General features: G+C 39.5%; 8 protein-coding genes across 8 annotated transcripts; 7 read left to right on the top strand and 1 right to left on the bottom strand.

Moving 5' to 3' along the window:
• Positions 1 to 292: 292 nt before the first annotated feature.
• Positions 293 to 718, top strand: MONOS_4934 (uncharacterized protein; the record flags this gene model as incomplete). Its single annotated transcript, XM_067875043.1, has 1 exon — positions 293 to 718. One exon carries the CDS (start codon positions 293 to 295, stop codon positions 716 to 718), a length of 426 nt encoding a protein of 141 aa, XP_067720805.1.
• A 2,996-nt stretch (positions 719 to 3,714) lies between these two features.
• MONOS_4935 (uncharacterized protein) lies at positions 3,715 to 4,663 on the top strand (the record flags this gene model as incomplete). Its single annotated transcript, XM_067875044.1, has 2 exons — positions 3,715 to 3,890; positions 4,333 to 4,663. 2 exons carry the CDS (start codon positions 3,715 to 3,717, stop codon positions 4,661 to 4,663), a joined length of 507 nt encoding a protein of 168 aa, XP_067720804.1.
• A 568-nt stretch (positions 4,664 to 5,231) lies between these two features.
• MONOS_4936 (uncharacterized protein) lies at positions 5,232 to 5,774 on the top strand (the record flags this gene model as incomplete). The annotated part of the gene is made up of 1 exon (XM_067875045.1): positions 5,232 to 5,774. One exon carries the CDS (start codon positions 5,232 to 5,234, stop codon positions 5,772 to 5,774), a length of 543 nt encoding a protein of 180 aa, XP_067720803.1.
• Positions 5,775 to 6,648: 874 nt separating this feature from the next.
• On the top strand, positions 6,649 to 6,897 carry MONOS_4937 (uncharacterized protein; the record flags this gene model as incomplete). Its single annotated transcript, XM_067875046.1, has 1 exon — positions 6,649 to 6,897. The coding sequence occupies one exon, from the start codon at positions 6,649 to 6,651 to the stop codon at positions 6,895 to 6,897; it is 249 nt and encodes an 82-aa protein (XP_067720802.1).
• A 749-nt stretch (positions 6,898 to 7,646) lies between these two features.
• Positions 7,647 to 8,247, top strand: MONOS_4938 (uncharacterized protein; the record flags this gene model as incomplete). The annotated part of the gene is made up of 2 exons (XM_067875047.1): positions 7,647 to 7,696; positions 8,025 to 8,247. 2 exons carry the CDS (start codon positions 7,647 to 7,649, stop codon positions 8,245 to 8,247), a joined length of 273 nt encoding a protein of 90 aa, XP_067720801.1.
• A 378-nt stretch (positions 8,248 to 8,625) lies between these two features.
• On the top strand, positions 8,626 to 9,436 carry MONOS_4939 (uncharacterized protein; the record flags this gene model as incomplete). The annotated part of the gene is made up of 2 exons (XM_067875048.1): positions 8,626 to 8,831; positions 8,974 to 9,436. 2 exons carry the CDS (start codon positions 8,626 to 8,628, stop codon positions 9,434 to 9,436), a joined length of 669 nt encoding a protein of 222 aa, XP_067720800.1.
• Positions 9,437 to 9,856: 420 nt separating this feature from the next.
• Positions 9,857 to 10,440, bottom strand: MONOS_4940 (uncharacterized protein; the record flags this gene model as incomplete). Its single annotated transcript, XM_067875050.1, has 2 exons — positions 9,857 to 10,175; positions 10,394 to 10,440. 2 exons carry the CDS (start codon positions 10,438 to 10,440, stop codon positions 9,857 to 9,859), a joined length of 366 nt encoding a protein of 121 aa, XP_067720799.1.
• A 4,978-nt stretch (positions 10,441 to 15,418) lies between these two features.
• MONOS_4941 (putative Casein kinase I) lies at positions 15,419 to 19,217 on the top strand. Its single transcript, XM_067875051.1, has 7 exons — positions 15,419 to 15,535; positions 15,590 to 15,648; positions 15,799 to 15,879; positions 16,003 to 16,176; positions 16,247 to 16,420; positions 16,497 to 16,927; positions 18,206 to 19,217. Exons 1-7 carry the CDS (start codon positions 15,427 to 15,429, stop codon positions 18,231 to 18,233), a joined length of 1,056 nt encoding a protein of 351 aa, XP_067720798.1. The 5' UTR covers positions 15,419 to 15,426; the 3' UTR covers positions 18,234 to 19,217.
• Positions 19,218 to 20,956: the final 1,739 nt, after the last annotated feature.

Here is a 20,956-nt window from a genome sequence, read left to right as displayed (position 1 = left end):
CTTCGCTTCTGTTTTCAGAAGCATCCCACATTCTCTTCAATTTTTTCCTCCTTTATTTTCTCGATATCCGTTTTCCTTTCGCTCACAGAGCAGGTGGAGAAGATGGTGTTGCTCACCGAAAACGGGTTGACATATGCAGATGAGGAGAATGAGATGCACCCGCCATTGGTGGCAGTCTGTTGGCTCAACTGTTCTGAGGTGATATTTGCCATGGTGCGGTTGGTGAGGGAGAAGGAGAGGGCAGGGGAGGTGGCAGAGGAGAGGACACAGCTGGCGGGGGTGGCTGTTGAGGATGAGTTTGGTGATTGTTGTGTGGTTGAGGGCGAGGGAGCCAGCAGTGAGGAAGAAGAGGGGAGTTGTGATTGATGATGAAGATGGGGTTGTTCCGGTGATTGTGGTTGTGTTGAGTTTGAGGGAAGGGGAGTTTTGGGAGAGGTGGAAGAGGATGGGGGTGATGGGATTTGTGGAGTTGTGGGAGATGGCGAGGGCAGAGACTGTGAGGGAGCCCTGGGTTTGTTGGAAGAGGGCAGAAGTGGCAGATGGATCTGGTGAAGAAGATGCAGATGAAAATGATGAAAATGAGGAAAGAGATGATGTTGATTGTGATGACTGTGAATGTGAGTTTGGTGGTTGGGGAATGCCACTGGAGGCGATGGTGGTGGCGGTTGTGCCATTTCCTGTGATTTTTGTGTCAATGGCGCTGAAGGTTAGTGTTTGAAGAGGAACAAATATTGAGGAAAGGCGGGTGAGGGAGGCGTCTTGGAGGAGGGAAATGAAGCTGTTGAGGGCATACTCGATGGTGGCGCATGGGGTCTGTTGGGGTCTGCCACAGGCATCAGAATTAGTTCCATTGCTGGCAACGATTTTGTTCTGGGCAACGAGGGGGAGCCAGCCATTGAACACGGTATTATCAGCTGTTCCTTGATTCCACACTCTTTTTGTTGGAGTTGTTGATCCACAATTCTCGAATGGGGATTGGGTAATATCACTTCCGTAAAAGAACACGTCATTTCCTCTGCCATTTGTGGCAGTGTTGCCATCGAAGAAGCAGAAAGTGATGAATTTTGCACCACTCATCCAGGAATAAGTGACGTCCAATTAAATACCTGCCCCACCCCATGTGGAAGAGGCAGTCAATTTGTTGTTTATGTACTGAAAATCATTGATTGAGAATTGATTTGGTTTATTTCCTGGAGGATTAAAAAATGACAGAGAACCAGCACAATCACTTCCAGTATTTGCTATACACTTGCATTTTGTGAACAGAAATTGGCCAGATGCAGACAAGTCATTTAGCAAGAAATACCAACCGGTTCCACACCAACTTGTTATTTTACAACTTTCCACTCTGTTTTCGGAGAATGAATAAACAGAATTTGATTGTGGATAAGCAATGCAAATTGCTCCTCCATGAGTGGCCGAACAACTTGTGAAATTTGATTTTGTAATGTCAGTCTTCAACGAACGATTACAATATAATGCTCCGCCGTGGCCATTACCTGTACAAGAGCAATTGTAAAATGAACAAAAAGTTATTGTGAGATTTGCATTTGTGCAGTTGACTTTTAGAGCACCTCCATGATCACTTCCGCTATTTGAATTATTCCATTCGCATCATTCAAAGCGATAACTGTTTAAATCGAATGAAGTCAATCTTACAGGTTTTGCTCTTTGAGATTCTGTTCCAATGTGAACCACAGCAGCATTTGATGAAGAACTTGTTTGGTGGAGAAAAGAAGCATTAAAGGCAGAGAGAAAAGTGTCGGAATTGTTGAAGAAAGAAACAAAGGATCTCCTGATGACGTTTTGAACGAGCTGGAAGAGAAAGCCGTTGATTGGAACGTAAGAGAATAAATGTCAATCACAATTGAAATAGAAATTAAGTTTGTAAGAAATCGTTTGGATGAAGTGGGATAAAAATAAAAACAGGCAAAGGCCAAAGGTTTCAAGTGTTGAAGGCATTAAAAATAGATTGTGTGATCGGTTTTATAAGAAGAAAAATATCCAAAAAGAAAATTTTGAAATAATATAAAATGTTCTTGATAAAAAACGAAATTTTGAAAAATTACCATACACACTTTTTTATATTCAGTGTTTTATATATTTCACGTAAATGATTAAAGGTATTGTTTATCGACAAGGCGAAAAATGAAAAACAATATTGTTTGAAAAGTGCTGTTGCTTAAAACAAAAAAAGCAGTAAATTCCTCGTGAGGACTGATCAAAATAGAACAGAAGTTGTCGTTGGTGCTACAATTTTAAAGAAACAATTTACAATTGTGAAGAAAAAAACAAAAAGTTATAAATAGCTTTTATGATTTGTATATTGGGAAAATTGAATATTTAATTGCAACAATCATTCAAACTCTCATTATATAACTCATGCTTTCGATAACATAAGTTGAAATAGCATTTTAAACGAATTATCGAGTTATTCAATTCTTTCGAAGTTGATTATTGAAAGATCGAATTTTTTTCAAAATTAGAATCAAAATAAACTTCAGTGTTTCATATCAATCTTTTATGCAAATTATCTAATGATATCTATTTTCATGTTTTGCACATTTAATTCAAAATAGGATGAAGATTTTAAAAATTAGCAAGTCAATTCAAATAAACAGGTGTATTTTTAAATAACCCCCAGAATTTTAAATTATTTTTTCTATTTGAATAATTTGATTCAATCTGCATTGTATCTAATGTTAAAAACAGTATTAAACAAATATTTGACAATCTTCAGAAAATAATGAAATATTGTTTCGAAACAAAGTGCCCACAAAATATTTATGTTTCATTATTACTGTATTTAAAAGAAAATAATTTCGAAGGAAAATGAATTTTTATTGAAGAGACAATAAAGAGTGTGAATTAATTATTGTATTATTTGATGGATTTATTTCAACAAAATATATTTCAAAAGAGTATATTACAAGAATTCATGTTCATTTTTTTATTAGGTTAGCAACAGCTTTAAAATGTCAGTGATATTCATTTCATTATTTGTTATGATAAATTTATTCATTTGAGAAAATAATCATGTTTTGTTCCATATTTATTCCAAATTCATACTACAATGAATACAGCGTTATAGTCCATAAAATGAAAAAAAACAAATTCCATAATAATAATTCATAATTATTTTTGGAAACAAGCTCGATATTTAAAGAAATAACAGGAAAATTTATGTGAAAGGTTTGGATTAGAATATTGTGTTGATTTTTAAATAATTTGTACAGAAATAGATGTTTTCAGAATTGTTTGTGCTGCTGGTATTGATTTCAAATTATCGGTAAGTATTTGCGCATAATTATTGTATCTTAACATATATGAATTGCTCGTTCAAACGGAAAATAGGATGAAGACATTAAAATATGGAGATTTAATGAATTCAAATAATTACAAAGAAATATTTTATTGAAAAAGAATAATCACTATCTATAGAAATGGCCTCCTTTCTTCCTTCATCATTATCTTCTTCTTCTCCCTTTCCCTCTTTCTCCTATTCTTTTCACTCCTTTCAAACACATCCGTCCCTCTCCTCTATCTTATGTGTTTGTTGTTAACTTTTGTTTATTTTCATCGATTGTTCTGCATTTTCCATCGTCTCCTTCATCCTCGTTACAGTATCATGTATAACTGCGCAATCCACACGGTTCTGGACCAAAGCCGCCTGCTTTTTGATGATTGTGTTGGAAGGCATTTGCTTTCTCTTTCATGGAATGGGTGCTGTTGTGGCAGCGAAGCACGATTGGCTCGACAGAGAAATGGAAAGTGCTGCTGATGCACGCTTCGACTGAGGGAAATGGGAAATGCGCAAAAGCAGGGAAGGAAATAGGGCTTTTGAAGGATGGAATGAAAGATATCAAGAGTGGAAGAATTATGAAATTTAGGTTAAAACAAAAAAGTTTGTTATTTTTTAATGTTTTTTTTTCGATAATAATTTTTTAAAAAGAAATAGCTTCACAACTTCATTCAATACTCATTTATTTTTTCATTCATAGGTATCTTCAACTTCTTCATCATCAAAGTTTACACATCATTTTATCCAATCCACTGCACTCTTCAGCTGCCACACTTCAGCTTCCAGCCTCGTCTGCTTCTGTGCCTTTATCTCTCATCTTCAATCACACTTCTTCTCCCTCATATCTACTCTCCTCTCTCCTTGGCTTCCCTTGCTCTGTGAGATATCTGCCTTTACTGGGAGCACATGTTCTTCTCTTTCCAGTTCTGTTCTTCTATCAGGTGCGTTTGTGGAGTATACCTCGCTCTATTTGACAGATTAGAAGAACGACAAAATAATATTTCTGCTGATTACACTTGGATGTTTCATAGTGTTGAATGGGCTTGTGCTGTTTGCAGTGGGAAAGATGGTGTTTTGGAAGAAAAAGAAGAAGAAGAAGAGAAAGAAGGAGGAGGAGGAGAAAAAGAAGGAGAAGAAAAAGATGAGGAGGAAGAAGGAGAAGAAGAGCGAAAGTTTCATCGAAAGGAGAGAGAAGCACACAGAGCAGAGCTAAAAGCGCACAAAAGACAGAAAAAGAAGATGGAACTTATGATGGACAGCGACCTCACACTCACAAAAGAGGCACAGATGATAGCGATGGCAGAGAGCCCGCTTCTTGCCCGCATTCTGATGCAGCTGGTGAATCAATACGAAAAAATCTAAATGATCTCCCCGAAGAAGAAATTGAGTGTTACAAGAAAGATAAGCGAAGGGGCAATTTCGTTTCAGACGGAAAAGAAAAGCAGGCTATCTCAAACAGAAAGTGACTCAATGCAATCAATTTCGTGTGCCGCTCGTTCGTTTGATTCGCCAACTTCTTCAATTCCCAGGCAGCCTTCATCATCTTCTGCGCAAATGTCAAATTATTTTTCTCCTTCTTCATCATTTTCACCTTTGTCTTCGTCTTCTCATTCTCCTTTGCCTTTTTACTCTTCTTTTCCCCTTCTCCTCAATAATCATTTTATCATTTTTCATATTCTTCTCCACTTCTTGCTTCTTTATCTGTTTCAACTGATTAAACTCCTTCCTCTTCATCCCCGACACCACATTCAGATGGAATATCTCCAACTTCTCAGGATTTTGCTTCTCCACACCGAGACAAAATACACCAATTATTTTTCAAACTCAGTCGGCACCTCGTTCGAGTTCCTAGTCCAAATGCCAAGGATTTTCTTATTCGTCAGGAGGAGCAAATGCACATTCATCACTGGACTCATCGACTTCATTTGGGATGCCTTATCTTCTTTTCCCACCGACTGGACCTCTTCCAATTTCACAGCAGATCCCATCAAATCGATACAATCGACATCCACAAGGATCATCCTCACAGGGTGTGACTGTTGGGAATGTAATGCCACTGGGTGCGTCTAATGCGTCATCTGTTTCATCTGCCTCTGTGGCTGAGAAGATTCCGTCTGTGATGCACATCGCAGGCGTTGCTGGAAACCCTTCACTGACAGACTTCACCATTCTTCTAACACAAATGATACAGGCTTTCCTGCCTCCTCCATATCCTTCTCAAATTGAGCCTTTCTTTTCGCCTTCTGAGCTATTCCACCACACGAATCACTCATCATGCTCGACCTCTTCTACTCTTTCATCATATTCCTCCACGCCCTCTTCTTCCTCTGGATCTTCCTCTTCCTGGGTATCAGCCTCTCTTGTATTCACCCTGTCCGCTCTGCCAGCTTCATCGCTGGAGCTGCTATCGTCTTTTCTAAACAGTGTATCGTGGCTGGTAATGATGATGGATGCACTTACCAGCGATGCTTGAATGGCTCCTTATGCAAACCATCATTCACGCTCTTCTCTGTCTGCTTTGTCTTAATCCTCCTCTTCCTCTTCTGTTGCTGCATCTCACAACAACTCCATTTCAGTTGCTGGCACTTCTTCTGCTGGGATGGAATTATCTTCGATTTCTCATCCCTTTTCACACACACAATTCTCTTCATTCGCACCTGTCAACGAACCTTTCAATTCAACCATTGAAAAACCAACGCTTTCGCAGATTTTGTCGAGTGCTATTTCTGCTTCACTGTTATAACATCAGTCTTCAACGCAATTTTAACTTTCTTCTTCTTCGTCGTCATCTTCATCTTCAAATAAACATGAAACTTCTTTCATGATCATCATATTCCTCCACTTCATCATCTCATCCACCTAATAAAAGAAATTTTACTTCGAGTTCTCAGAAAACATCTCATCCAGCTGGTGACCAAACTGATAAGAACATCCAAAAACCGTCTGCTTTCTGTTGTTTGTCTTCATCTGCGGCATCTGAATATAAAAACATAAATAATAATAATAATAACAGCAATAACAACAACATTAGCAACAAGCAGACTTCATCAACCAAAATGAGCAATGGAAAGGAAACAGAAGCTGATGGCAACGCGACACTCACATCTACAGCGTTAACGTCTGCACCATCATCTCATGGCATATGATCCACTTCACAAGAATCTTCTTCTTCTTCTTCTTCTTCTTCTTCAACACACAAATCTTCCACAACCAAATGCCAAACCATATATTGCCATCGTACCCATAAAGATGAGCCATTCGTCTCTATTTCTCTTTTTCAGACGATGTTTTTTCCAGATGAAACATAACTTTATGCTTTGCCAGTGACAGACACCCCATCCAATGGAATGTCCACTTCCATGAATCCACAAGGCATTAACATTGTATCTTCATCTATTGCTGAATGGAGTGGATCATCGGATGCAGATAATGTGACTGATGATAAGAGACCAGCGAATTCAGGGAAGAACGAAGGGCGGGAGAAGCTGTTTGAGAAGGAGGAGGAAGGAAGGGGGAAGGCAACGGATATGCATCATGAAGGAGAGAGAGGGGAAGAGAAAGGGAAAGAAAGAGAAAGAGAAAGAGACGACTGGTGAAGAAGATATTTCTGGAGCAGAGCCAGCTAATAATGAAGCTGGAACTCCTTCCGTCGCCTCTGCAGATGCTATGCAACACCCTTGCTTGGGTTTCACACACACTGACTTTATTTTATTTATCAAAGTCTTCTTCGTACTCAATGACTGTTCCTTCTGTTCCTGTGTCTGCTTCTGCATCGTTATCAGCTACAGTCTTGCAATACTGGGTCATCTTCATTGGATTCCTTATCGTCGTCTTCTTCTAATTCTTAATATTCAACTGACCCTGTGTCCAATTTGCAAACCTCTCTTCCTCATCCACTTCATCAGCACAATACCATCCCACCTGTCTTTCTTTATCTCAATGCAACTCCTCTGTGCCTTCCATATCTTCTATGTCTTTTATTCAATCTGTGCCTTCAATGCCTTCAACATCATCCATGGCAAATGCTTCCCAGCCTCCACCTCCTTCTTGTCTGAAGCCAATTTAACGGAATGCCTCTCTCTCAAATGTTCTGCTCGCTTTTGTCACTTATCATGGCATAATCAATGAATATCAGCAGAGCTAGTCGTTGAATCAAGAAATGGCTTCGAATCAACCACCTCACAATTATAATAATAGTTACAGTGCTTGCAGCGATAATGCTTGTACTAATAACAATGACTTCACAACTATCCCGTCTTCTCTTTTCAACTCTTCTGATGTTGTTCTTCCGCAATATCCACCTCAGAAGATGGGGAAGATGCAAAATGCACAATTTTAACAACAGATGCCTCAACTGCAACAGAGATATGAACAGATACAAATTAATGACAGGATGTTTGCTGCAAACGCGTTGGAAGTGAATTAAATGAACGCCAAAGAACCATATCTGCAAACTTCAACGACCATAGCAGCAGCAGATGATAATGTCTTCTGTTGAATCCAGCCAGATGAATAATCATCAGAGTTACGCAGCTTCTCAACTCGGCATTGAGCAAGTCAAATGCACATTTTTGCCCCAAACATCTTCTCGGATGGCTGCGCAACAAGAGCGATTTTCAAAGGAAGACCTCTTGCAGCATACGCCTCACATGGATATGACATCAGAGGATGGGATAATGTCATCATCGACTTCATAATCTGACTGTGCTTCTCAAAATAAAAGAAGAACTTATGAATATTCTTTTTCATCATCATCATCATCATCATCTTCTTCTTCTTCTTCTTCTTCTTCTTCTTCTTCTTCTTCTTCATCTTCTTCTTCTTCTTCTTCTTCTTCATCATCTTCTTCTTCTTCTTCTTCTTCTTCAACAGAACAGCGTGCTGCTTCGCCTTCACTTTCAATGTCGCCTTCTTCTTTATCCTCTTCCACATCTTCATCTTTATGAACATTCACTTCTTCTTCTTTTTCCCCTTTCCTCACCTCAGACAACTCTCCTTCTTCAACCTCACCTTCTGCCTCACATTCAGCCTCTTCTCCTTCTCCTTCTTCTCCTATTCCATTGCAAACACCTCAATCACCTCAGTCATCTCAATTAATTCAATCTATTCAATCAATACAATCATTAAATTCATAGCAATCATATCAATCATATCAATCACCACATGACCCTCACTCTTCTATTGTAAAAGCTGACTCCACAGGCAGTTTGCTGCTGAGAAGCAAAGAAACCCCCACAAAACACTCCTCAAAGGAAACAAATAGAATGCTTCCTATCTCTTTCAATCAGCTCCATTTATTCACATCCTTCGCTTCTTATCAGTCAATGTTCTTGTCTTCCCCTTCAGCTGTGTCTGCGGAGTCAGTCCATGGAATGACGAAGAGCGATGTGATTAATTCTAGTCCTTCTGTTTCTTCTTCTTCTGCTGCTGCTTCTGTTTCTTCTTCTTCTTCTTCTTCTTCTTCACAATCTTCACATCCTTCTCAGCACCCCCACATCCAACAAAGCACATTCCAGCCTTCCTCTCTCAAGTCCTCCCTCAACTTTGACAAACCTCAATCCCATTCAACATCCTCTTTCCTTCGTTCTATCAACAATTATTCATCTTCATCCTCTTTTTTCTTCTTCCTCATCCTCATCCTCATCCAAAAGACGTTCAATATTCTGTGAAAGGCCTCTTGATCTGCAGTCATCGCGTGCTCCGGCTGCCTCGCTTCATCTGCGTCTGCAGTCAGACGAGGTGGAAGTGCTGAGAGGAGTGACATCGCTCCTCTGGTCGATAAAAGCTACTCTTTCTTCGCTTTTTCTGCTTGGCGAAGACAACAACAGTAACCGTAACTTCAATAGAAGAAGCAGAAATGATGGAAGTTATAGAAGTGATGAAATCACAGATTATCCTCTTTTTGCAGATGAAGATGGAAACTCAGCCAGACTCGATTGCCTTCTGCTATCTTCTGCTTCCTCAAAGCACTTGGCAATTTTGACAAAAGCGAGCACAGGAAGATTATTTGTTTCGCCAGGCAAAGCAGAGGGACAAACACATTCTCATTCGCAATCACAGACACTGATAAAAACACAGAATCGCGCACAGTCAACCATATTCTCTCTGAAGAAGCGGGCAGAGTCGTTCACATAATCAACGTTTCCGAGCGAAGCGTCCTGCAGCAGGATTCAGCTTTTGTGTGGGACTATCCTTCCGTTTGACCCGTCTCTGCCGCGGGTGATGGCATTGGTGGATGGGAAGCATGTGCAGTGTGGCACACAAATCACAAGCAATTCGCTTGTCCTCTGGAAAATCCAGTTATCTTCTTCAGATGCAAACCTTTTGTCTTCATCGAGTTCATTGGCTTCTTCTTTAAACACAGATTCATTGTATCTTTTGAAGAAAATCTCAAAAACACACACTTAACAAAGCATTCAGTCAAACATTCAGAAACTGACATTGAAGACTCTCAGCTCAGCTATTCCAATAAAAAAGGAAGAGGCAGATCAAATTCAGTTCCTTTGTTCAACAAAACTCAATCAACAACAAATATTTTCTTCTTCTTCTTCTTCCTCAGAATCCTCGTCTCCCATCCACATCTCCCACCCAAACAGTATCAGCTCCTTTTTCTCCACTTCCCCCAGACCAACTTCCTGCACATATGTATTCTTCCTCCACCGCTCCTCGTTCTTGCTGAACCCCAACAGCTTCACCACCACCTCCGTACTCCCCGAGCTCTCCTCGTATACAAAAACTTGCATCGCCCACTGAACTACGAACACAAGCACACTGAAGTTGTTCATCCTGATACTGCTTTACTGTTTTTGCTTCAGTCACCTCGTAGCTCCAAGATCCGCTGCCACAGTTCCGCCTCTCCTGCTTTCTGGAGCACCTATATTCAAAAGATTCATTTCCACAGACTTGCGTGTCATTTCCACCACCTCAATCACTGTCTCATAAAGCACACTCACTTCATTCTGCAGCACGACGCAAATGTTCCTCACCGGAAGCTCCAAGCCTGTGCCATGCACCAGTTGAAACTCTTCCGCATCGCATGCCTCTGCTTCCACCGTTGCCTCCAGACTGCTAAACACAACTTGACCATCCTACACATCCAACACCTCGCTCACCACCAGAACCTGCACACTCAGCCTCATCTTTATCGCTCTAAGATTCTTTTCTCCCCTAATCACATATTTCGTTTATTCTTTTTGCTTCAGCTCATTCAATATTCAGTAAATTAACTTTGATTTTCTGTCAAAACATATAACATTTAAATTCTGTTCCATATTTCAGCTTTTTGTAAAGATGAAGAGATTTGGGAAAGAAAATTACTAAGTGACGAACAAAATGATCGATTAAATATATTCAAAACTGAAAATATTTATCACCATAAGAAATTAAAGAAGAAGAAGAGAATAGAGTGTTCTGTCTGAAATATTGTGGTGAAGATCTCCAATTATTCTGCGGGATTTTGAAAATATTCTCTCACAAGATGATTCACTGCTGAAGAAGTTACTGTGCAGTTAGCTATATAAGAACATATTAATTGTGTTCCACTATTTGAGCCAAAATCTTGATAAAAAATGAAATCATCTGCTTCGATGTCTTCATCTTTCTATTTTTTAAGAATTATTTCTTTAAAAAACTTCATTCATTATGACTTTATTCTATTGAGCCTTTCGTCAATCACATGATTTAACAAAACTCTAAAACCTGCCGCAATCCAACCAAACCAATCAGAAAATAAATAATCCCATATTATTTTCAAAGTTTGAGATTCTGAATCAACTTTTCATTTTTCAATTTTTCTGAAACGAGAAAAATTGAATATGAAATCCACATCACTCTCGCTTTCGTTTTCACTTTCGTTGTTTTCTTTATAATTCGTCAGTTCTTTTGCATTTCTTGAATTTTCTTCTTCAGTTAGTGACTTTTTAGAAATGTCTGTTGACAAACTATCCGACACCTCATCACGCTGAGTTGTTTTTCTAGTCAGGGAGCAATTAAGAAGATCCATTTGATTGAATTTGTGTTGATATTCGTCATCCTTTTCTTCTTCTTCAACTAGAATCAATCCAAACAGATCTTTTTCATCAAAATCCTCTATTTCGTATTGTTCTTCAAATTCTTCTGTTTTTTCTTGAGAATTCGAATCCAGAGTTGAAATGGAAACATATAAACTTTGCAGTTTTGAGTTTGAGAACTCAATATTCATCACTTTTGTGCAATTTGCAGTTTGAGAAGTTGAAAAAGAAGATCCAACAACACGTTTTCTATATCCTTCATCTTCTTTTTCAGAGTTCACAAAAGCTATTTTCAACTTTTCAGTTGATGAAAATGGAAGGTTTGACAAATGTTTATCCGAACAAGTTTTGTGATAATGATTTGGTTTTGACTCAAACGAAGAAGGATTCTGGAAAATAGGAAATGTAGTTAAAGAGGAAACATTTGAGGTGGAGGAAGATAAAGACGAAGAGGAGGAGGAAGAGGAGGAAGAGGAATAGGATGAAGAGGAGGAAGAAGAGGAGGATGAAAAAGATGATAACGAACAAGATGAAGACGAAGTGTATGATGAGTTTTGAATTAGACACATTGATCCAGATGAATCTTCTCCACAACAATGTGATTTAGATTCGCTTGATTTTTTGGACACATCAATAATTGTTTCTGAAACTTAATTAAATAATATTTACGAGATAAAGGAAAAATATGAATATTTTTATAATAATAATATGTATTTTTTGTTTATATTCAAACGTTCCCTAGGGTCACAAGTGAATTTGTTGGTTCGATGTTTATATGATCCTGTTGGAGTTAATGCGTAAGATGTTGCAATTAGTTGTCCAGAAAAATAACAAAGTGTGGAGTTTTATTACAGAATGACTATATCGGTAAAGGCGTTATGCCATTCTCCACCTTTGAAATATTCATATGTTGAAAAAGAATCATACAAATTCATTGCTTGAATCATGACAGGAAAAGCATCTCCAGGTTTTGTCGATTCTTTTTCAAAAATAAGATGAATCGAACAAAGTGGATACAGCAACAATTCAGTTAGAGCAATTTCAAATATTTTGTTATCTGAATGCATGCTGGTTTTGTTTATTATTGATTGATTCTGCCTTATGAAGAAACAAATATTGAACAAGCACAGCCATCTGGCAGCAATAAATGATGGGCATCTTTTTTTTCGAACTGTTTCTGATAATTGACAAATGTGCTTGCTGACTGAATCTTATAATCAATTCCTTCATTTTCTTAAGTTTAACATTTTCAGAAAAAGCATGACTGACAACCAGGTTGATTATATGTATAAATTTTTTTGAAAAGTTCCATTTGTATAATTTTCAAAAAAAAATAAAAAATTTCATATTTCTAACATGTATCTGTTCCAACTCACGAAAATTCTCAAAAATGGATAAAATAACATTGTCAAACTTTTGTTTTCATAATAGCAAAATTTGGTGAGAGTGAACAGAAATTTGATAGAAATATGAAATTTTGATTTTTTTAAAAATAAAACAAATGGAACTTTTCAAAAAAAATATTGACATGTGGTTCAGACACCTTTCAAAAATTGGTCTGGGATAATTATTTGTATGCGACAAAGTAGGTAATTCCATGCAATCATAAGTTGATATCTCGTTCAAAGATAAAACTTGTGGTTAAAGTCCATCTGAGCACCAAACTCTGACAGAACATCCATAAGCACTCAACTCTGTCATTATTCCTGTTCCCATATTGAAATAACCGGATTCTGATCGACAGCCTTTGTTCAACTTCCAAATTAGAGGTTTTGAAAATCGATCAATTGTTGAAATGCCCACTGCAGTGTAGTTAACTCCCCCAACAACTCCTCTGTCAATGACCACTCCAAGGGGATTGTAAGAAATTATTGAAATTGCTTTTTTCATTTTCTTAGAATTTGTTTCATGAAGAATCCTACTCACATTTCTCTCTGTTGAGCGAGAGAAAATATCTTCTCTGCTCATGTGTGGATTTGCTGGTGATGACTTTATTGATGCTGATACAAAATCATTGAATTTATTTGTTTTAACTGAAAGAAAAGAAATATTTCTACGGGCAACGACATTGATGAAAGATTCAGCAAGCTCTCCTTCCAATGTTGTTTGAGAAGTTCCATGGATTTGTTTCCTTTAATTAGAATATGTTGAGAAATTGGACTTCAGAGAAAAAAACAAAGAGATATGATTATTCATAATCAAATCACATTTGTGAATAAAAATCAAAGAGTAATCCTTCCGACCAGTCACTCCACAAGCAACACCATCTTTTTCACGGGGACACATAAAAAGTCTGTGTATATCATTTTTCACAATCCTGACATTATTCAAAGGAGTGAATCCAATAAATATTTTGTGATTAACAATATCAAGAGAAAGTTTGGAAATGATTTATTCTTCCTTCATTGGATGATAATAACCTATGTCAAAATTATATATAAGTTCCATATTTATTTCAAGAAAAATCAATAAATTCAAACAGTTTGTGTACTCATTGGTTTCTATATTTTTCTGTTTTATCCATTCGCATCTGTGTGATTTATAATCTCCTCTGTTTCTTAATACATCTCGAACTATTTAGATCAAGAAGAATAAAAAAGTGTTATTAAAAATATGAAAAAATTAAAAAACTTTCCTCAATCGATTTATGGATTTACCAATGAAGAGGCAAACACATGTGATGCATCCATGAATAACATATGGGTCATTCTTTATGAAAAGTCGCAAATACTAATTATTTGGGTTTAAAAAAATTGTTCCTAATTTGTCATTTTTTGTTTTTAATCAATCACATTTCTCCAACATGCACTTTTTCTCACATTAAATAGGTTTGTGTATTCAAATTCTATATGTTTATAAGTTTTCAGTATAAAGAGCAAAAACTGGTCAAAAAATGTTCAGTTTTATTTAACCCAAAATTTTTTCATTTGCGACTTTTCAAAAAGAATGATCCAAATAAATAATAATTTCCAAATGCTTCATTATCAAAAAACACGTCAGTGACCATCAGTGACGCGAATGCCTTGGTATTTATACCGTAAAAAATTGATCACGACACAACCCATTGTTCATACAAAAATTGAAAATGAACATTCAAAAAAAAATTAAAAAAAAAATAATGAAAGATGAATCACAAAAAAAATCAATTATTCTTTGTACGTCTTGTTTTTAATTTTAGAATATTTATTTATTAGAAAATGAAATTTTTTCAGTCACGTCACGTCACTCCTAAAATGTTCACGTCTGAAGGCATGTGACGCAGATGTTTTGTCTATTCCTCTGTGACGTGACAAGAGAAAAACGAAAAATCGACAAAATGACTGAGAAGATGTTTTTTATTTGTCATAAATAGCTTTGAATAACGATTTCATAATTCTTTATTACTATAATAATTAATTTGGAAATCCACATGTCACAATTCTTATTATTTTGATAAAATAAAAATTAAAAAAATGGGGGAAAATACGTTCTTTCAAGCTTTTTATGCACAAGGCATGAAAAAATTGTTTCACTTATAACATTTTTAAACTTTATCAGATTTTGAAATTAATTTCATTTTCATATCTGTAAACAAACATCATTAATACAGCATCATTATGTTTTGCGACCTCACGTGTATTTCAAAAAATGAACCCATTATTTTCATTTTTTTTAATCACAAAAAGTTCACTAAGATGCAAAATTTCTCAATGAAAATGCCTGAAGAGAAATATTTTGTCCCAAATGATCAAGTTTACGATATTTATTTTATTTGTAACGAAATGTCTGTTGAGGAATATTTTTGTCACAATTTGTCATTGACAGTCACTGACGGTCACTGACAAAAGAAAAAAAACAACAAGATATTACAGATACTATCAACAAATCTTTATCATAGTGCTTTGAAAAGTCTTTAGAAGTTTTTGCAATAGTATATTTTAAATTTATTAAAAATTTTTTTTTTTTTTTTTTTTTTATGACAGACGAGGCTTCAAGTTATTTGTCAGGTCACAGAGGTATTGTTTTGTCCATTTTAATATGTGGGAAAAAAAAAATAAAAAACAAAAAAAAACTCTTTAGAGTTATTTCAGATATCTGATAAAAGCAAATAAGGGGTAATTTTGATCATAAGTTTTAATGGCAGATAGATCTCGAAAGCCATCGCAAGCCCCACCAATTGCGCGTGTGCCGCAAGTTGTTGGGGGACGGTACAAGCTGGAAAAGAAAATCGGGTGCGGGTCGTTCGGTGTGGAGAACAGGTGTTAGGTTTTGGCGAATTTTAACTGTTTTTGTGGTGCAGGGGACATCTACAAGGGAGTCGTTCCGGGGACGGACGAGGAATATGCAGTGAAGCTGGAGGCGTGTCTTTTCTGGGATTCACTTTTTTTCGCTTTGAACCAGGGACTTTTTTTCATTTGATTTTTGTTGGATGGATTTGTGGTGTGGTGACGATGGTGGGGCTTGTGTGTATGCGTGCTATTGCTGTTGGTGGGTGGTGGTGCGGAGCAGCCGGCGAACGCGAAGATGCCGCAGCTGATGTATGAGTGCAAGCTTTACAAGCACCTGAACGGAGGGCCAGGGATTCCGAATGTGTGGGGAAAGCACTTTTTTCTTTTTCTTTTTTTATTTTTTAATTTGCTGTGCATTCTATTTTTTTTCACTTTGGAATTGTTTGATTTTATTTCATTCTCTTTCTCTCTTTTGGCGGCGCAGATCAAGTGGTTTGGGGCAGAAGGGAACTACAACGTGATGGTGATGGACCTGCTGGGGAAGTCGCTGGAGGACCTGGTGGCAGCGCAGCCGCACCAGCGCTTCAGCCTGAAGACGACGATCATGCTGGCAGACCAGATGATCTGCCGGCTGGAGTTTCTGCATTCGCGAGACTATGTTTGTGAGTTTATTTATTTATTTATTTATCTTTTTTTTTATTTGTTTGACTGATTGACTGGTGGTGCAGATCCATCGGGACATCAAGCCAGACAACTTCCTGATGGGGCGGGGGAAGAAGAAGAACATTGTGTACATCATCGATCTTGGGCTTGCGAAGCGGTATCGCGACTCGTCGACGCACCAGCACATTCCGTACAGGGAGGACAAAGGGCTGACCGGGACTGTGCGATATGCATCGATTGTGTGTTTTATTATTGTTGTTGTTTTATTATTATTATTATTATTATCATTTTGTGATTTGGGGAATGGGTGGGCAGAACTCGCACCACGGGATAGAGCAGTCGCGGCGGGACGATCTGGAGTCGATAGGGTACATCCTGATCTACTTCCTGAACGGGTCGCTGCCGTGGCAGGGGCTGAAGATCGAGAACCGGAACAACAAGTTCCGGGCGATCTGCGACATGAAGATGAGCATCCCGGTGGAGACGCTGTGCAAAGACTGCCCGAAGGAGTTTGAGCTGTACATGCGGTATGTGAAGGACCTGCACTTTGATGCGAAGCCGGACTACTTCTATCTGCGGCGGCTGTTCCGGTCGCTGTTTCTGAAGAGCGGGTACACGCTGGACTTCCAATACGACTGGAGTGTGGAGGAGCCAGCGGGGTCATCATCCTCATCCTCCTCCTCATCCTCCTCTTCTGGTGGAGGAGGAGCAGCAGGGGGAGCAGGGGGAGCAAGGGGAGGGGAGAGGCGGAAGGAGGAGGAGCGGGAGGCGAACGAGAGGCACGGGGTGGTTCTGTCGACAGACCGGATGGATCGGAGTGGAGGGATTGGAGGAGCAGGAGCAGTGGGAGGAGGAGGAGGAGGGGCAGTGACAGGAGGAGCAGTGGGAGGAGGAGGAGCGCCTGTGGGGTCAGTGCCATCAGGGGGGATGGGGATGGGGATGGGTGTGTCGTCGACGATGGCGACAGCAGGGACAGCAACGCCTCCGTCGACGTCGACGCCAGCAACAGCACACCCGTCGACAGCATCGCCTGGGCCATCGCCTTTGGGGTCAGGGCGAGAGAGCGGGGGAGGAGCAGGAGCAGGAGTCACAGGAGGAGGAGGAGAGACAGGAGCGCCATCGCCATCAGAGGGAGCACCAGCGACGATGCGGAGCACGAGTCAGCAGCAGACGCCGCAGTTCCAGGCGCAGATGCAGGCGCAGATAAAGGCGCAGCAGCAGGCAGCAGCAGCAGCAGCACAGGCTCAGGCGCAGGCACAGGCGCAGGCAGCAGCTGCACAGTCGATGGGCGGGCGGAGCAGCCGGGGCGGGTATGGGCCGCAGATGGCACCGGGGATTGTGATGGGGCCGAGCGGGCAGCCGATGATGGTGGCGCCTGGGACAGCCGGGGCGACGCCGATGACGCAGGCGCAGTATCTGCAGTACCAGCAGTACCAGCAGCAGCTGGCAGCGATGGGGGGCATGCGAGGAGCGCCATCTGGGTCAGGTGCAGGTGCAGGAGCAGGAGCAGGAGCAGGAGCAGGAGGCGGGGCAGGAGCAGGGGGTGTGGGAGGGAGTGCACACCGGAGCGGAGGAGAAGGAGGGTATGCAGGGTATGGGAGTGGGCCGCACTCTGTGTCGCAGTCTGCAGGGATTGGGGCAGGAGCAGGGGGTGGTGGGGGAGGAGGAGGAGGAGGGTATTATGGAACATCGAGTGGGAGTGGGCTGCCGCGGTCGAGCACAAAGCACAGGAGGGGTGGGGATGGGGCGGTCGGGTGTGAGTGTGAGCCGGATGGGAGGGGGGATGAGTTCAGGCACGGGGAGTGGGCGGATGGGCGGAGGGAGTGGAGGAGGAGGAGGAGGGATGGGAGGAGGAGGAGGAGGAGGAGGAGGGATGTCATCGAGCGGGTATCGGAGCAGCAGTGGGATGCCATCGTCGATGAGCGGGAGCAGGGGGGGATATGTTTCGAGCTCGCAGCGTCTGGGGCCATCTCCTTCATCGGGAAGGAGATAAAAGGCTGATGGAAATGGAGGGATGAGGGGAGGAAAGGAGGAGAAGAGGGAGAAGAGTGAGGAAAGGAGAAAGAGGAGGGAAAGGGAAGGAGAAAGAAATGAAGAGAAATGGATTTGAAAGGAGAAGAGTTGATGAATAAAGGAAGAGAGAGTGAGAGAGAGAAAGAGAAAATGAAAGAGAAAAGGAGGAGAAATGAGAAAGGAGAAGAGAAAAGAAGAGAAGAAGAGAAGAAGAGAAGAGAATGAAAGAAGATGATGAATAAAAAAAGAAGAGAGGAGGAAAAGAAGGAAAAGAGGGAAAAAGAGAAGAGGAAAGGATTTGATGAAACACTTCACAAAGATGAAAATAGAGAAGAGAAGAAGAAGAAATTTGGAGAAGGAGAAGGAGGAGAGGAGGAGAGAAAAAAGAAGGAAAAAAGAAGGAGAAGAGAAGGAGAAGAGAAGGAGAAGAGAAGGAGAAGAGAAGGAGAAGAGAAAAAAGAAATGGATTTGAATGGAGCAGAGTGTATATATATAAATGTGTGTGGGAGCATTTTTGCGAAGCTGTGCGATCAAGTGGCCGATGATAAATACGAATGGCCAGCCTTCAAAGGACAGGGTCTGCTGAGCTGGATCGACCGCCGAATGCGCATGGATCGAAGGGAGTCCAAGAAATGCTTTGTTCGAGTTCTTTTGTGAAGAGATGCAGGAAAAGGGAGGAAAAGGGGGAAAAGGGCAGAACAAAGATTGTCTGGATGGCTTTGGTGCATGTGGATTGGGAGGAGTGTTGATGAAATGGACGGGTGGAGCCTGTTGCTGGAGGCAGGATTGCGTATGGATTTGGAGCACTTTGGGAGCCAGGACAGCTTTGCTGATGAGGCGCTTGTGATTTGAAGGCAGAAAGACAGCACACATTTATTTGAATGGTTTTCTGTTGTTTTTATTTTTTGATTTTGTTTGATTTTGATTTGACTTGAACCCCCTTTGTCAGTTTTTGTCAGTTTTTGTTTGTTTTTGTTTTGAATGTTGAACCATTTCATTGCACCAACAAAGCGAAGCGAATGAGTTTTGGGGGGTTGTGTGTGGGTGGAGGGAGCATGGAGGAAGGAAAGTGGATTGTGAAAGGGAAGGGTTAAAAAGTGGCACCATCTGGCATCTCCAAAAGAATAGAAAGAGAAAAAGAATCAAGATGGAAATTGAACATGAATGGCTGAATGATTGCCCAACAGTCGGATTGGAGAGGAACAGCCACCAGTCTCCGCACAGAATGTGGCTGAGTGTTCATCGCTCTCGTTGCCTGCCAGAACATGCTCATTCGCACACATCCCATTCACTGCTTCACTTTTATTTCTCTCCTCATCAAGCGGTCATTGCTCCAGTTCTCGAAACATTTTTTGCATTCCGGAAAAAAAAAATCCAAAAATCTATTGGAAAAAGAAAATGTTTAATGAGAAAAACTCTGAATAAATAGAATGTGTGCAAACAAACATTTCTTGCTATTTTTTGTTGGCTACAAGTTTGTATTAAGCCATGACCAGCTCCATAAAAAAAAAGGGTCAGAGTTATAAAACAGGCCTGAGAAAAAGAAATACCCAACACAAAAATCCAACACCACACAAATAAAAGTGTGCCAGAACGAAAAAAATAACAGAGAAATTTCAATAAAGGAAGAGATTGAGAAATAAGAACAATTTGAAGATGACGAATGGAGAAAAAGAGCATTAGAAATTGCAGCAACGATCATATCAGATCCGGTAAAATTTTTTTTTAATAAAAATTGAAAGGCCAAAAGAATAAGGAAGAGAATCCATTATGAAGAAAATAAGATGACAAATAAGTTCAAGAGAAATCACAAAAAAAGAAAGATAAACATCAGTCAATCACAAAGATGACAATTCCGCAGAAAAAGAGGATAAATATGAAGAAGAAGGAAGAGGTGTCAGGAAACAATTCAAATTCAAAAAAGAAAAATGGGGGGTTGTTTGCATAAATGAAGAAAAGGAATACAATACTGATATGCAAGATAAATAAAACGAAGAGACGAAAAAATATGTGAAAAAGAAAAAACGATAAATGATGTTGCAAATTGTGAAACCATCTTTGACAATTCTGAATTTATGACTCTTAAGGAAGAATGAAATAATTATTGAGATGCTTTAGCAATTCCCAATCAATATTACTTCTCAAAGCAAGTCCATAGAAGCTGACGATAATGTCTTCATATCCATCTTCTTCCAGCTTCTCGCGCATCTTTCTTTGAAACATCATTTTTTGCTTTGCCTTTCCATTCAGCTTGCTTTGGACAATCCAAAGAAATGAAATCACTCCATTCACCTTTTCCTTTTCACTCCTCATTATTCTCGAAAGATTTTCAAACACACTCTTGCTGTTTGTTGTTACTTCATTATCAATTGTTGGCTAATGCAGTTCCTCCAGAATGAAGTCAATTGATTCTTCACACAACGAGTAATCAACATATTCTGCTTTCTGAAACATTTCTTTCACATATAATGAGAAGCATTTCACATATATCCTTCTGAAGTTTTTCTTTGCTGTTCTGCATATATCTGCAATACTTGTTGTCAGTCTTTTGTATTCTTCTTTTTGAAATATCAAACAGCAAAAATAATCATCCAACAAATTAAGCCACCAGCTTATAATATTAATTTCATTATGATAGAATTCTTTTTCCTTCCAAACCATGCTTTCTCCAGTTCATCCAACTCTTTTGCTGCCTCTCGTGCAAAATGCAGATCTTTCACAACCACTTCTTCCAAACTTCTGTCTTTGTACATTCTTTTGAT

The sequence above is a fragment of the Monocercomonoides exilis genome (assembly GCF_001643675.1).
Source record: "Monocercomonoides exilis strain PA203 chromosome Unknown scaffold51-639645, whole genome shotgun sequence".
NCBI classification, from domain to species: domain Eukaryota; phylum Preaxostyla; order Oxymonadida; family Polymastigidae; genus Monocercomonoides; species Monocercomonoides exilis.
Note: the sequence above shows the minus strand (reverse complement) of the source record. Positions and strands in the feature narration are given on the sequence as shown.